The sequence below is a fragment of the Excalfactoria chinensis genome, chromosome 1 (genome assembly GCF_039878825.1).
Source record: "Excalfactoria chinensis isolate bCotChi1 chromosome 1, bCotChi1.hap2, whole genome shotgun sequence".
In the NCBI taxonomy this organism is placed as follows: Eukaryota; Metazoa; Chordata; class Aves; order Galliformes; family Phasianidae; genus Excalfactoria; species Excalfactoria chinensis.
The window spans coordinates 43,190,159-43,204,903 of NC_092825.1; the positions used below are offsets into that span (position 1 = coordinate 43,190,159).

Here is a 14,745-nt window from a genome sequence, read left to right on the forward strand (position 1 = left end):
GTTTGTACTAACCTACTACAAAAGCACTTTCCTGTTCATTTCCCGTTGAGCAACATCCTAAATATCCTGGGCCAAAGGCAGAAAAGAATGCAAACTATTACTTCTCCTATTACATGGGGAAATACATAGAGGACAAAAGGTGAAATTCACCCCTCTGCTGAAGGCCACAAGAAGACTCACGTAAGCAAACCATCCTGTGACTCAGAATGATTCAGTCAACAAAGTAAACAGCAAATTCCTCACAGAGGGGAAAAAAGGAAAAAGCTGTTTTGTTTCCTGATGAACCAAGTTATGCAGTTACCTACACCAGACGCAGTCATCCATTCTGTGCTTTCAGTACATCTTTCTACCCTACCAACAGGCAACGCCTCACCTGTAGCTGATGAGGTTACTGACATATGAACTCTTGTAGTGATTATGAAACCAGAAGCCAAGCAGTCCTACTCTCAACTGTGACTCCAAAACTGATACCTATGACTCTGAGAAATGCTTCTGTTTTCTGGTGATTTTATAACAATAGGGCTGGAATACTTAATCATCAAATCATAGAATGGCCTGGGCTGAAAAGGACCATAACGATCGTATTAAGAAAAGAATGTAGCTGGTCCTGTATTTCTTGGTACACAGCTTCCCCAATACAAGTAGGAGACATGATAAAAGTTGGTTGAAAACCTAAAAAGTGCTGTTTACAGACAAAATACTCAAATTGTTCTATTGTCATTCACATATATACAATTAACAACTGTCAGAAAAGTGCAAGTCTTCCATGGCCTTTAACCCAAAAGACTTATGCTGAGCTCATTGCATTCTACCACCTCATGTGTTTTCACTCCAAGTTCTCTATTCTTTGCTGCAAGGGGCATGAAAAACTGGCCATATACACGATTTCCCTCATTGTTTATGATTTCCTACATAGCCTCAGCACTAACTTCCTTGCAATAAACTTATAAGCAATTCTCTTTCAACTGGTGCCCAGTGACTTTTACTGTCAGAAAGACTATTAGCTTTATTTTAATGTTATCTCTGTTCCCCAGCCAATGCATGAGGACAAACACACTCATTGTAAATTATCACAGAAACAAATACGAGTGTACTTTAGATAAATATTTATTAAGAAGAATCGTAATTGCCACTCTTATCCTCTCCATCCATAAAGGTATGGATGTGCAGGGGGACATTCTGGATCTGCAGAAAACATGAAGAACTCAAATTTAAGCAAGTGATGATGATTTTGCTTTCCATACAACAGCACTAGCCTGCCCTTTGGAAGGTAAAGAGCACAAAAAATTGATCAGATCTGTTACAGAAATGTTACTTACTGAATGTACATGCTTCCACAGGCAGCATCCAGCATATTAAAGACAGAACACATTCAACAGAGTTACATTTCTGCATGTTCACATTGTAGCTAATGATGACATTAGATATAGTTTAGCACAGCTGTTAGCATAGACATGACAAATTAGTAAGCAGTACAGGTCGGCTCACTTATTTGCCTGTCAAAGGTTGGGGGTCACAAATGCTAGAGCAGCAAGGCCAAGGATTCAGGAGCATGACCAGGTGATGCTCTCTACAGCATCTCCTTCACCTGGGAGTCAAATGAGACCAAGGAAAGCACTCACACAACGGCAAGGACAAAGCCTGTTTGCCTTTTAAACTCCTGCAGCTTCTCTAAATGTACACAAATCGATGTAACGAAACTTTCATCATGGTAGTGAATAGAGTTAAATCCAGCCAGTGGCTGGTCATGAGTGGTGTTTCCCAGTGGTCATTACTGGGACCGGCCCTCTTTAATATCTTCACTGACGATCCGGATGGGGGAATTGAGCACTCCCTAAGTGCAGATGGCACCAAGCTGTAAGTGTTGATTGCTCTGGGGGCTGGAAGGCCCTACAGAGGGACCTGGGGCCAATTGTGAGGTTGGACAAGGCCAAGCGCCAGTTCCCTCGCTGTACTCACAATCCCGTGCATCATTACAGCCTTGGGGCAGAGTGCCTTACAAAGCTGCGAAGCAGAAAAGGTTCTGGGGGGCGCTAGTTGATGGCTGGCTGAACACGACCCAGCGGTGTGCCCAGGCGGCCAAGAAGGCCAACGGTATAGCGGCTTGTATCAGCAATAGCGTAGCAACCAGCAGCACGAAGGTCGCTCTGCGCTGGTGATGCTGCAGCAGTCACCGTGCAAGTCCGGCACTGCCACCTCGTGGAAACCCGTCCGTCGGGGAGAGAAACGGTAAGTGCACGGTAAGTGCAGGGTAAGCGCTGGCCGGGCTGACAGCAGCCTCCAGGGCTGCTAATTCCGAAGCGGGAAATAACGGGCACCCTGTGATGCACATTAAGAGCCACCCCACATCCCTCCCTGCGCAGCGACGCGTTTCTGCTCAGCCGGCAGGGCAAGCTGGCGGGGCACTCCTGACACGGCGCAAGGCCTCCGCCGGCTGGACAGGGCACAAAGCCCGGCTGCCGGGAGCTGCGGGCATCGGGGGGCTGAGGGAGCCCGGCTGGAGAGAGAAGGAGGGGGGAGGGATAGGCAAAGGCCTGACTGAGCAGAGCGGCGGCACGGGGCTGCTCCGACACCGCGGCCCCAGATGGTGGCGCGGCTCGCGGCTCGGCTATTGGCTGGAGCGAGGAGGCGGGCGGCCGTTCCAACTAATAGGAGCGAGCCCACAATCCCGCCGAGCCAATGGGCGGCCTCGCTTTTCCCTTCGCGCGCCGTGGCGCCGTAGCCAATCGCAAAGGCGGCGCGGCGGGGTGAGAGGTCGGAGGTCGGCGCGGCGGCCCGGAAGTGGAAGGTGGCTCCGCGCTGCCTTCCATTCTGCCTCAGCCCGCGGCTCGCACGAGGAGTTCCCGCGTGGGTCTGCGTTCTTCGGGCCGCCGTCGCGCGCCCCGTCGCCATGGTGAGGGCGGCGCTGGCACGGCACGGCACGGCACGGCGGGGGGCGGCACGGCAGGGCAGGGCAGGGAGCGGCGCGGGGGGCGGCGGCCGTTGTTAGCGGTTGGGAGGGGCGGGCGGTGCTGACGGGCGCTCTCCCCGCAGAGCCTGCCGCTCAACCCGAAGCCTTTCCTCAACGGGCTGACGGGGAAACCGGTGATGGTGAAGCTGAAGTGGGGGATGGAGTACAAGGGGTACCTCGTCTCCGTCGACGGCTACATGAACATGCAGGTGAGGGCTGGCGGGAGGGAGGGATCCGGGCCTTGCTTGCTGGTGGGGGGAAGCGGGGCGATTCCGGTCTGCCCTCAGGTCTGTGTGGCTGGTGCGCTCGGTGAGGCTCCTGTTGGTGTAATCTTTGTGCTGGTTTTCGTTCCAAGCTTGCAAACACAGAGGAGTACATCGATGGTGCGCTGTCTGGACACCTGGGAGAAGTTTTGATAAGGTAATTGTGGAACAGGGACTTCTAAGCCTTGTGTTACTGCTTCTGTTAAAGCTCGTGGGTCCAGGGGCTGTATCGGAGCCCTAAATGTCACTGTAACTCCCGTGTGAAGGCTGAGAGCTGTAACTTCTAAGCTTAGATCTCTTCTGAAGGGAGAAAGACAGCCTTTCAGAAAGAAAAATGTTTGAAGTGTTTACGATCCCTTTCTCACATAGGTAAGCACCTCAGTCCTCCAGCTTATTGCAGGTCCTTAAATCCTCTTGGCAGCAGTAGAATGTATTACGATGTATGTGTTAATATTGCAGCTGCTGAAAACATTGTGTGCTTGGAAATAACGCTTGACCGTAGCTGTTAATCCACATGCAAATCTTTCTTGTACTGTTAACTGCCTGCTGCTTTCAAAAGCTTGTGTTTGCAGTGATTGTGTCAACAGCAGCCATTTTTTGTGCAGGTCTTGGGCATCGCCGGGTTGCAATCAAGTAGGAAGATGCTTCAAGCATTGTATTGGTGAGGGAAACAAAAGCATTTTGACTAAGGGAGCTCTTGATTCTATTTGCAGGTGCAATAATGTTTTGTACATCAGGGGTGTGGAAGAAGAGGAAGAAGATGGAGAAATGAGAGAATGATGATTTGTATATCTGGAAATAAAGGGTTTTTTTCTTTTTTTTTCTTTTCCACGACCTTGTCATCAGGTGTTTATTTGTGTTGCTCTTGTATTTTACTGTGGGGGAAGTTCACCCTTAAAAAGGTGTTTTATTGATGTCCAGAAAAAACGCTGGAAGAATAGGTAATTCTTTCAACTTTCAATAGAAAATCTATAGAGTGAAAACAAAGTATGAAACATAACAAAGCACCACACAACTAAGACCTGTCATTATTGCTGGTATCAACATAGGCCGTTTCTTTCAAGAGAAGCGCTGGGATGTAAATGGTTCCCACAAGGAATTAAATCTTCCAAGCTGTGTTCTCTAAGACAAAATAGGTGGCTCGTTCTCATGTAGATCAGTGTCAGAACTCTGCTGCCACAGGGCCATGCTGTGGTGCTGGCTGGTTTCTAGTAGAAGATAAAGACCTTTGTGTCTTTAGCATGTAACTCAGCTACAGTGACAGCAGAAGAGCCTAGGAGTAGATTGAGGGCACTGCAGGAATAGAATCATAAAGGCAGGAGAATCTTATATAGTCTTCATAACTAATATCTGTACACAGAGACTCTCAGAGGCTATAAAGGGTCATGAATTTCAGTGGCATTCATAGAGCTAAAACACCCTGTGGAATGGGGATGTCTGTTCTCAATCTGCAATATTATGGAAAGAAAACATAGAACACTAACAACAAGCCACTCTTTGTTATCAGGCATCCAGGTAACTCAAGTTTTGGCAGGAACACAATAACTTTCTCAAATGTTAAGAGCAACCATTGACATTAACCGAAGCTGTTCCTTACCTATCAGCATTTCCTGATGACGGCCATTGCTTTGATGCTGCTAGTCAGAGCCTCCCCTTGTGAAGAATCTACTTGCATCTGTAGGCTGGAGAGGCGTTCTGCAAGCCAAAACACAAATGGTTATACCTCATGGATTTGTGTGTGACTTTGTCCTGCCTCATTAATGACTACTTACATCTATTCTCAAATACAGATGGATTAAATACAGTAAACAGGCAGTGACCCAGCTGTGGAGGTAAAACTCCCTGGTACAGAGCATGTAAACAGAACCTGCTCCCATATCAGTGTGGCCCACTGAGCTGTGGGTAAGGCTGCAACTGCGCCTCAGTTTGCTAAGAAGTGCAAATGATACTTAATGCTCTTCTCAAGGTTTTGAAGTGAAAAAGGCCCAATTCTGCTGAAGAAATCTCCTGTGTTCCCATTAGGAAAAGAGCTGATTAAGCTAAAGCCAGTGCTAGCAGAAGAATAGATCAGTACTTTTAAATTGGAGCTGAACTTAGGGCACCTCAAAACAAGTAGAGCAAATGTGTTCTAGAACACTGTCAATAGCAGGAATGAGAGGCAAAACTATGGTTTATGACACAGCATGCACATTTTAACACATATTATGCAGAGCTCATACACTGTGTCCTCCAGGCCACTCACCACCTTGGTAGCCCTTCGCTGGACACTCTAGAAGACCGTCTGCAAGCAAACTGAACGTCCATGTTTGCTCCTCATCTTTCCCATCCCTGACTCTGCAGGGGGCAGCAGACTCCAACCAACCTTTTGATCACGGGGTTGGGCCCCTGTCTGCCCCAGTAAAGGAACGCCTGCCTGGATGCTTGCAGCGCCGCGAGGCATTCCGTTCCCGTGGGGCTGGGATGCGCCCAGGCCAAGCACACCTGCAAACACACCCATTCAGAAACACTCCATTCCGTTGTCGGGAGGGCGTTTTGCTGCCCACCTCCAGGGCAGCCCCGGCTGGACAGGAGGGTTCACGCCCCGCCCAGGGGGACTTTGAGCTGAGCGGCAGGCTGCCCTCCTCTCCGGACACCGTCTGTACCATCGGGGGTATCGTGCTGCCTGCGGCCATGGCGGGGGAGTACCGGCTGCTGCTGGCCAATGCCCGGCAACTGGTGCTGGTGTGCGGCCACGGCGAGCAGTACTTACTGCGGGAGGGCATGGCGAGGCTGGACGTGCTGCATGATGCCAGCCTGGTAGTGGGGCTGTGAGTGCTGGGAGGAGGCAGCGTGTCCCTGGGTCGGTGCTGGGCCTTAGGTCTGGGCTCGGAGGTACACCAATGCGATTCTCCAGACCTTGCCCTGGGCTGGAGAGCTGGTACCTCAGGAGCTTAAATCCATACCATGCTCAGGCCTCAGTGCTGCCTCCTGTTTGCAGAGATGGTTATATAAAAGCCGTGGGCCCCGCAGATGCTATCCGCCGCCGCTTTGCAGGAGCAACGTTTGAAAATGAAATTGACTGCACTGGGAAGTGCGTATTGCCAGGTGGGTGTGTTTTGCCTTAGTGGTGCTATACAGAAGGGCTGCAGGCCTGGGGGGGCTTTGTAGGGAGCTTCTGCTGTGTTTAACTTGTTTGCGTGCTCCCACAGCTCTGTCATACAGTGAAATAACAGGAGCATATGTGCGCTGTGTTTCCTTTAGGCCTGGTGGATGCACATACACATCCCGTGTGGGCTGGTGATAGGGTGCATGAGTTTGCAATGAAGGTAATGACATACAATCCCTCCCTCCTACCCCCCTTTTTATTTTTCTTTAATGCATAACCCTTTCTTCTTTCTGGTGACACCTGTATTTCTTTGGTAGAAAATGATCTAATTTCTGTCAGATAATCCAACAAAGTGGGGAGGAGTGATGTCTGGAGACTGTAAGCTGTGAGCGCACCGTGACTGTAGCTTTTGCAGCCAGCCTGAGTGTGTTTGTGCTTAACTGAGGCCATCCAGGAGTGTCAGTTTTTTCTACCATCTTCATCTTCAAGTCTTGCTTTTTCCTTCTTGTTTTTCCACATAAAAGAATCTTTAGGAAGTATGTCTTCCCCTTAGGCTCAGAGGGAAGTAAATCTTCAAAAGAATTATTTTCATGCTGCATTTTACATCATTTCTTTGCTTGGGTGGAAGGGACAGCTAAAAGAGGAGGGAGGACAAATTAATGGCCATTTGTTTTTCCTCTTTTTGTCTATTGCTGCAAAGAGACCTCAGGGCACTTTCCAGAATCCCTGGGATAGAAAACTCACATTTCATGGCTAATTTTATGTGTGTGGTGGGTGTTTTTGTTCCCCTTTTTTCTTCCCCCAAGCTGGCAGGTGCTTCCTATATGGAAATCCACCAGGCAGGAGGAGGAATACATTTCACCGTGGAACACACCCGGAAGGCCACAGAAGAAGAGCTGTTCACTACTTTCAAACACCGACTTGAACGCATGCGCGGAGCAGGATCTACTTTGGTTGAGTGCAAGAGTGGATATGGCTTGAACTTAGAAACAGAACTCAAAATGCTCAGAGTGATTGAACGTGCCAGGCAGTCCATGGATGTTGGCATTTCTTCAACTTACTGTGGAGCTCATTCTGTGCCAAAGTAATATAACTTATTTTTTTCTTGCTATTTTTGTTACTGCTTTGCATTGAAATTTGGCTGTTATTTTGAGAAAAACAACTTCTGACCAACCCTCCTAAAACATAACAAGGTATATTCAAAGCTATACATCTGTGTTACCCACTTTGGGTCTTCTTAAATCCCCTTCTTTTCATTCACATGCTCATGTCCAGAATATCTTACTTGGATTTTCTGCAACCCACTGAACTTAGATTCTGCCTCAGGCATTTATTCTGGCCAGGAGGAATTTTGCAGCTCTTCCCTTATCTGAGAGCTGAATGTTCAGAGCACAGGCCCTCTGCTGGCTCATGAATGTGAGTTACATGCTGAGGGAAGCATCATGTATTGGTGAGCTCAGGTTTTCAGTTCTTGATTTCCTTCAGCCTTAGTAACAGTGTAGGAATTCAAGGGAGAATGTTGCCCACAGGTTTGGAGCTGGAAAGTGCTCTTTTTAAGGATTCTGCTTAGTCCCTTGTTGGGGCTGCCGGCAAGGAGCTTTGTATGTTCATCTACTTAGCCATTTGCTTGTTAGCTTCTTGCATGTAATTTACTGTTTGGCATATTTGGCCTCTTACAGCAGAAGTGTCACTGTTTTGTACAGTGTCAGTATATGGAGTCTTAAGCCTTAACAGGAGCCTGCCTCCAGCACTAGTCATTTTTTTTACCTCCTGGATATTTGAGCAAATGTTGAGAACTGCTGTGTGTATCTGTTCATGATTTCTGTATGCTATGTGGTAATTCAATCTAATTTTCAGCTTCTAGAAGGAACACTGGTACATGATTCAAACTGATCCTGTTCTTGCATCAGGGATTGAAGCAGATGAGCTACAGAGGTTCCTACAAACAAAATAATCCTGTGAGGCTATGATGCAGTGCATCAGTAATATACAGTGCTAACTGAAGTATGCACTAAACATTGTAGGTTACTTCAGTCTGAGCCATCCCAGAAAAAAATATGGCTGCTCAGCTCGTAGCAGTTTTTGTTCCTCCCCATCAGCATGCACTGGTAAAAAGATATTTCCAGCTTTAGAACTTCTGGTGTCTCTGGTTGTGTAGGAAATTAACCTCAAAAGCTCAAAGCAGGGGGCAAAGAAAGAACTCCTCTGCCATCCTTCTAGTCATCATTTTGAATCAAATTCATGACGTTGGGGATATCTGATTCTAAAGGTATATATTATTTGACCGGCAAAACTTCACTGGCCTTTTTTTTCATCTTTTGGAAGTGATTTTCAGTCTTTTGCATTGGAACAATGACAGTTTTCAATTCTTGGGCATTATGTTCCCCAGAATGTGAGATCAAGACTTAACATTTCCCTCTGTTTTTTCTTGGCTTTGGTCCTAATCTTTATATTCAGATTACTCCAAAGGCTGCTGAGCCTAAATTGGAAAAGGGAGAAGGCTTGACATGAGCTCAAGCAACCCAAACTGTTTCAGTAAGCGGTGAACAAAGGAAGGGCAGTGTACCAGCTTTTACTGTGCTTTGTAGCTGCGCAAGCTTGTTCATAAATCAGAACAGAATGTGAGTTCTTGAATTTACTGCCACTGTAAAACTGAAAACTCACCCACGTATGAAGCACGACATGATGTTATAATGCCTGAAATGAGGATAGAGATGTCACAGACATGTAGCTGCAGTATGTCCCTTATCTTTTAGATCTTAAAATTGCAGAATACTAACTTTAATTTGGGGTTGTTAATTCTTTCAGAGGCATTTACTCTCCTGGGTTATCTTTGTGTAATTGGGGGTTCCTCAATGATTCTGACATTGGCAGATCTAATCTCCGGAGCCCTGTCTGCTTTAGAAATGGTTATCTAGCTATCACTCTGAGTGATATCATCAGAGGAGGAGAGGTAAATTTAAAATAATGATTTATGTTACACGTGCCCTTTGAGCTTTGATATTTGCATAAAGCTATTGCATGAATATCATTCAAAACATTTAAATAATCAGTTACATATTTTAAATAGTTGTATGTTAGGAAACAATATAAGTGGATCAGACTGTACGAATAGGTAAGCCAAAGAGCTGGTTCGTAAATGTCCCATGTCTTGGTTAGCATCCAAAGAAACCAGCCTTATAAAAATGAATTGTAATATTGTCTTTTCATTTCTTTCCATTAGAGGGAAAACTGCTACTGAAGCCACAGATGACATTATTAATAACCATCTCCCTAAACTGAAAGAACTCCAACAAAGCGGTGAAATACATGTTAACAATATAGATGTGTTCTGCGAGAAGGGAGTCTTTGATCTGGATTCTACCAGGAGAATTCTTCAAGCTGGAAAAGATGCAGGGTTACAGATTAACTTCCATGGTGATGAGCTGCATCCGATGAAATCTGCAGAGGTACTACTGTCTTAACATACAACAAAGCCACTTTTTTTGCTTTTGCCTTGCTTTTCTGAGACTTGAATCTGTGGATGAATTGCATTTTTCACTGCCAGGGGTTGATTTTGTCCTAAGGCTTTGTGAAGTCGATCATTCATAGGTAGTAGGAAAGTACAGCCATTGTGCAATTTTGGAGTTGAGGACATGGAGAGAAACGTTGACCTCTGTGACTAACATACGCTGCCTAATCAAACATTGACTTTGCTCGTCTTGCACGTGTGATATGGCTGGGGAACCTAGTGGATATATATGAACCCAAGGATGACAAAAGCATGGTTTATATGCAACTTGGAAAATGCTTTTTCTTTCAGTGTATGTCTAGCTGTAGCAAGATGTACAGTAAGCACACTCGGAGCTCTGGTTTAGTCAAGTGAAGGCTCAGGACTTTTTGTTAAAGACAGTCTGTCTGATTCAAAGTTTTGCCACCATTTAAAGAATTCTTTCCTGTGGGAAAGTTAGTCTTGTCTTTAAAAAAAAAAAAAAAAGATTTTAAAAGATTTTATTATTATTATTTTCATTATAAAAGGCCTTTTTGCTGCTTTACTACTTCTTTCAGAAGCAAGCACGTTATTTGTTCAGCAGCCAGCGTCAGACTTGTCACCCTATTTCTTCTGCTTGCTTCGTGGGCAGGAGTTGGTGATGATTTTATTCATGGCAGTCCCATAGTTTGCAAATTCATCTGTTACAAATGCCACTGAAGGTGCACTTCCAGTCTGTATTTACTTAATACCTTGCTGTGATTAGCTTTCCATACAGCAAATTAGAAAGTATCCTGCCTGTATTTCATTGGTATTTTCAGGCATTCCTTATGATCTTTCTGTTAGTAAATTTTACATTAATAATGAATTGTCTGTTCCAGTCACTTGATGACAACATTGTTTCACTGAATTAACTCCAGTGAGTAACACTGACTGTTCTCTCAGCTTGGAGCTGAATTAGGAGCCCAGGCTATCAGCCACCTAGAAGAAGTTAGTGATGAAGGTATCGCAGCAATGGCAAAAGCTAAGTGTGCAGCTGTCCTTTTGCCAACCACTGCCTACATGCTAAGGTAAGGCCACCTGATTGAAGGAATCTAAAAAAAACCACCCCATGTTTCTGGTTCTAGCCTCTGGTAGTGCCAAGTATAAGCTTGTATCTGTCCATTAGTGAGCAGGATGGATCAATGAAGACCATCACAAATTGCTGAACAAGTCACTTCATTTCTTCTGGTACACATCCTTAAAAATGAGGCAACACTGGTTGGTGGTTACTCAGTGGTTGAGGTACTTTCTAGCTGCCATGTGACTGGGGCATCACATTCTTAATGTAAGTGAATGGTTGGAGGTCAGACTGATGAAGCAGAATCCCTGTGCTACCTTCAAGTTACACCACCCCAGTGAGATACTTATATAGACGTCAGTGGGAGAATGGGCTTTTATGAAGCAGCTCACCATAGCAATTGTTTGCATTAACATTGCTAAGTGACAGAAATCCAACATATACAAATCAAATTCACAGCCTCAAGTTCCTGATCTGAATTACCAACAGAACTGGGATGAGACAGACTAGTGTGTTGGTTATGCCACTGCTTATGTTTGCAAGCCTGTCTTCAAAGCTATACAGACCAGAAAGTTCCTTTTTTGAGAAATGGAGACTTTCATCATGTAAATCCTGCAGTGACTGAGGCCTGGATAAATACCAGCATTTCAGTAGCCTGCAGCCTGGTGCTTGATCGTGGCTGTTGTCACATGCTGCTACTGCAGAAACAGTGGATCACAGTTTCCATTTATGCTACTTGTTGGATGATTGGTAGCCAAGAGCAGAATTTGGCCTTTCATCTCCAAGTGGATTGATGTAACTGAATGCATCAATTTAGCCAAACTTGAGTGATGACTTTTGCTTTTGTAATTCCTCATGTAATTACTAAGTGAATGGTACTGACAAGCGTCTTTTTCCCACTAGGCTGAAGCAACCTCAAGCCAGAAAAATGTTAGATGAAGGAGTTATTGTTGCTCTTGGCAGTGACTTTAATCCTAACGCATACTGTTTTTCAATGGTAAGCTATCCCTAATACTTACAAGAATGTGAAATTACAAAATTTTCTGCTAGCACAGATTGTGTATAGATCGCACATGCCTAAAACTTTCTTTGTATCCACAAAGAGAACTGCACACCCAGCTCAGACATTTGATCCTTCCTGCTTATGTGGGGTGGTACTATTTGCCAGAAGTTCTTGACATTTGAAAGGGTTTGATTTTTCAAATGCACCGAGAGGCTTAGAAAACAAGCTTGCAAATTCCTGATTTCACATTTCTCATTTTGGAATTGGCAAGGTTTACATCGTGCGGGACAACTCCTTTTGTTGCTTGAGGTGGGAGGACAGTGCTTTGGGATCTGAGACATCAACAGCTTTATTTGTATATTGGAAACTCCCATTTTCTGTTTAATTTTCCCGTTAGCCTATGGTGATGCATCTGGCCTGTGTAAACATGAAGATGTCAATGAATGAAGCCCTAGCAGCTGCCACCATTAATGCAGCTTATGCTCTGGGAAAATCAGACACGCATGGTTCCATAGAGATTGGCAAGCAGGGGGATCTTGTTATTATAAATTCATCAAGGTATGTTCTTCTGTTGTTGTTTGTAATGTGATTTAACACGAGGGACTTAGGTTTTCTCCATATCGTGGAGAGTGCATGATCAACATGTAAACATGGAATTCTGAATTGTCATCAACATGGCTTAGTGCTTTCCCATGGTTAAAGCAAACGTAAAGCAAATACCAGGTGTGTGACCTGCTTTTGTGCAAGTATGGATATTCTTAAACATCTCGTTGTCTTTTTAGGTGGGAGCACTTGATATACCAGTTTGGGGGACACCAAACATTGATCGACTATGTTATAATAAAAGGAGAAGTTGTCTATAAAAATGAGAGCTGTGGGATAACGAGCAGTTACTGAAAGAAGACAATCAATTGCATGGATTATTTGAAAGCCACAGACAAATCAGCTTTGTATTTACTAGTAAATCATTTCACTGCTCATCTTACCACCCCTTTTATTCAAATGCACTTTATCAAGTAAAATAAAATATTAAAAAATTTAAAAAAATATATTAAACAAATCAATTCTATCTATTTGAATTAAGACAACTGAACTGTCTTAATCTGTAAAATTTGCAATAAATAAATAAAATCACAAAACCAATGATTTATGAATGAAGAAAGAAGTTTGGGTCCAGGTAAGATTAACACAGATGAGTGATGTTGTGTAACCTGTGCCTAGGGCTGGGGTCTCAGGCATGCATGTTTGGAATGGCTTTGGCAGTACTAGGAGGACACAGCACCCTTTCATAGCTCCCAGGTCTGCTGAGTCTTGAACTCAGCAGAAACCGGGAACCACAGACCTGGTAGGAAGCACAGTGTCTTACCTTTCTGAGAAGTCAGGTCTCTGGGGTTTCTACTAACTTGAAAACCAGTGTGGTCCAACAAGGTATCTCTTACCAGCTGAGCTGCAACATCCTGCCACGTTCCGGATCTCATAGCAGGCATTAGAAACAGGTGGGGAAAATGCAAAGTGGTACAGCACTCAGTGGATTGCTGAAAGTTTGAGTGCACTGTAGGACAGGGATTGAAATAAGATGCACTAAACCTTAGAGATTACTCCTACAGGCATTGAGGTTATGGTACCATCCTTTGGGGATGTGGTATGTAGAAAGAAGATAACACAGGTTTGGAGTTCAAGCTGTTACAGTGTTCTGAGCAGAGAATCTTGGATAGAGAGGGTCTCCATGCACACTGGCTGAAGCTTTTCTTCAGCTTTTCAAATGGAAGGTGGCTATAGAAACAAAAGCACTTACCTTTCTCAAGAAAAAAATCGTTAAACTATACTTGATAAGCATGAAAAGTGTTGCATCAAAAATACGCTGTCAACAATAGCATCTGACCTTGACTGTGGACAGAGCTATTAGTGAACCAGACTCTGAATGAAGGACTGTAGTCTTATTCTGGTAGGAGCTTTATCATGCCCTCCTGATCTCCTTGAGCCATGGGCTCATCTGTTAACATACAAAATGTAAGCCATGTGTCTCTGTTCACATTTGGTTTTCCTTACATTCATGCTGCTCGGGTGCTGTTTCCCACATCTGAGGTTATAGCAGCAACCAGTGTGGAACTGTCTAGGGTTGCTGGTTTTGCTGTTGGAAAAACTGCATTATTTAGCCATACCTTGAGGCTGAAGGCAAATGTTGTAACAACCAGATTGTTATATAACAACCAGGCTTGTGTCTTGTAGGGGGGTCATCATCACAGCTGGTTTCAGTTAACAGCTGGCTGGCTGTGAGATGGGAGAACTTCAGCGGGAGGTTGAGATAAACTTGTTGCAGAGTCTGTAGCTGGAAGGGTGGAGACAGATTGGGCACATGGGGGAAGAGACAGAGATCAGAGGAAGGACCTCACACACCATAGGGTTGTCCTAATTCACAGGTCTGCTCATTGCTGAGCTGTAGGCCCATCCCCACACTCATGTTTGTAACTCGGAGTGACAGGCCAAAAGTCACCTGGCTCTCTGTAGGGCAAGGGCAGAACCCTGCACAACTTGTGCTTAATCCTGGCCAGGTTTAAAGTCTCCCTGCTGGCTTGCCAGTGGGTGTGTGCCCCATCTTCAAGGCATGCTTCCCACTGCAGACCCCAAAGACACATATGGGTGGCCCCATACCAGTAATTTGGCTACCCCTTGTAGCACAGCTGATGGCCTGGAGGGTTTCCAGCCCACACTGGACCGGTATTGCTGAGGTCACTGTTTTTTAACTGGCCCTTAAATGTCGTCACTGTGCTATGATGGGAAGCCTGAGTCCTGACTCTTCCCTTGCAAAACACACAAAGCCTGTGCCAGAGGTCAATGCTGTAACACGGAGCACATTACAACACAAGTGTCAAAGTGGAACAGGGCCGTGATCAGGCAGCTGGATGCCCACTAAG

General features: G+C 45.1%; 2 protein-coding genes across 2 annotated transcripts; both read left to right on the top strand.

The window, feature by feature from the left end:
• The first annotated feature begins 2,760 nt into the window (after nt 1-2,760).
• On the top strand, nt 2,761-4,044 carry SNRPF (small nuclear ribonucleoprotein polypeptide F). Its single transcript, XM_072338273.1, has 4 exons — nt 2,761-2,893; nt 3,034-3,159; nt 3,306-3,370; nt 3,927-4,044. Exons 1-4 carry the CDS (start codon nt 2,891-2,893, stop codon nt 3,991-3,993), a joined length of 261 nt encoding a protein of 86 aa, XP_072194374.1. The 5' UTR covers nt 2,761-2,890; the 3' UTR covers nt 3,994-4,044.
• Nucleotides 4,045-5,701: 1,657 nt separating this feature from the next.
• AMDHD1 (amidohydrolase domain containing 1) lies at nt 5,702-12,848 on the top strand. Its single transcript, XM_072338295.1, has 9 exons — nt 5,702-6,020; nt 6,191-6,297; nt 6,454-6,518; nt 7,105-7,382; nt 9,522-9,747; nt 10,713-10,837; nt 11,731-11,824; nt 12,228-12,388; nt 12,613-12,848. Exons 1-9 carry the CDS (start codon nt 5,884-5,886, stop codon nt 12,725-12,727), a joined length of 1,308 nt encoding a protein of 435 aa, XP_072194396.1. The 5' UTR covers nt 5,702-5,883; the 3' UTR covers nt 12,728-12,848.
• The last annotated feature ends 1,897 nt before the right edge of the window (nt 12,849-14,745 follow it).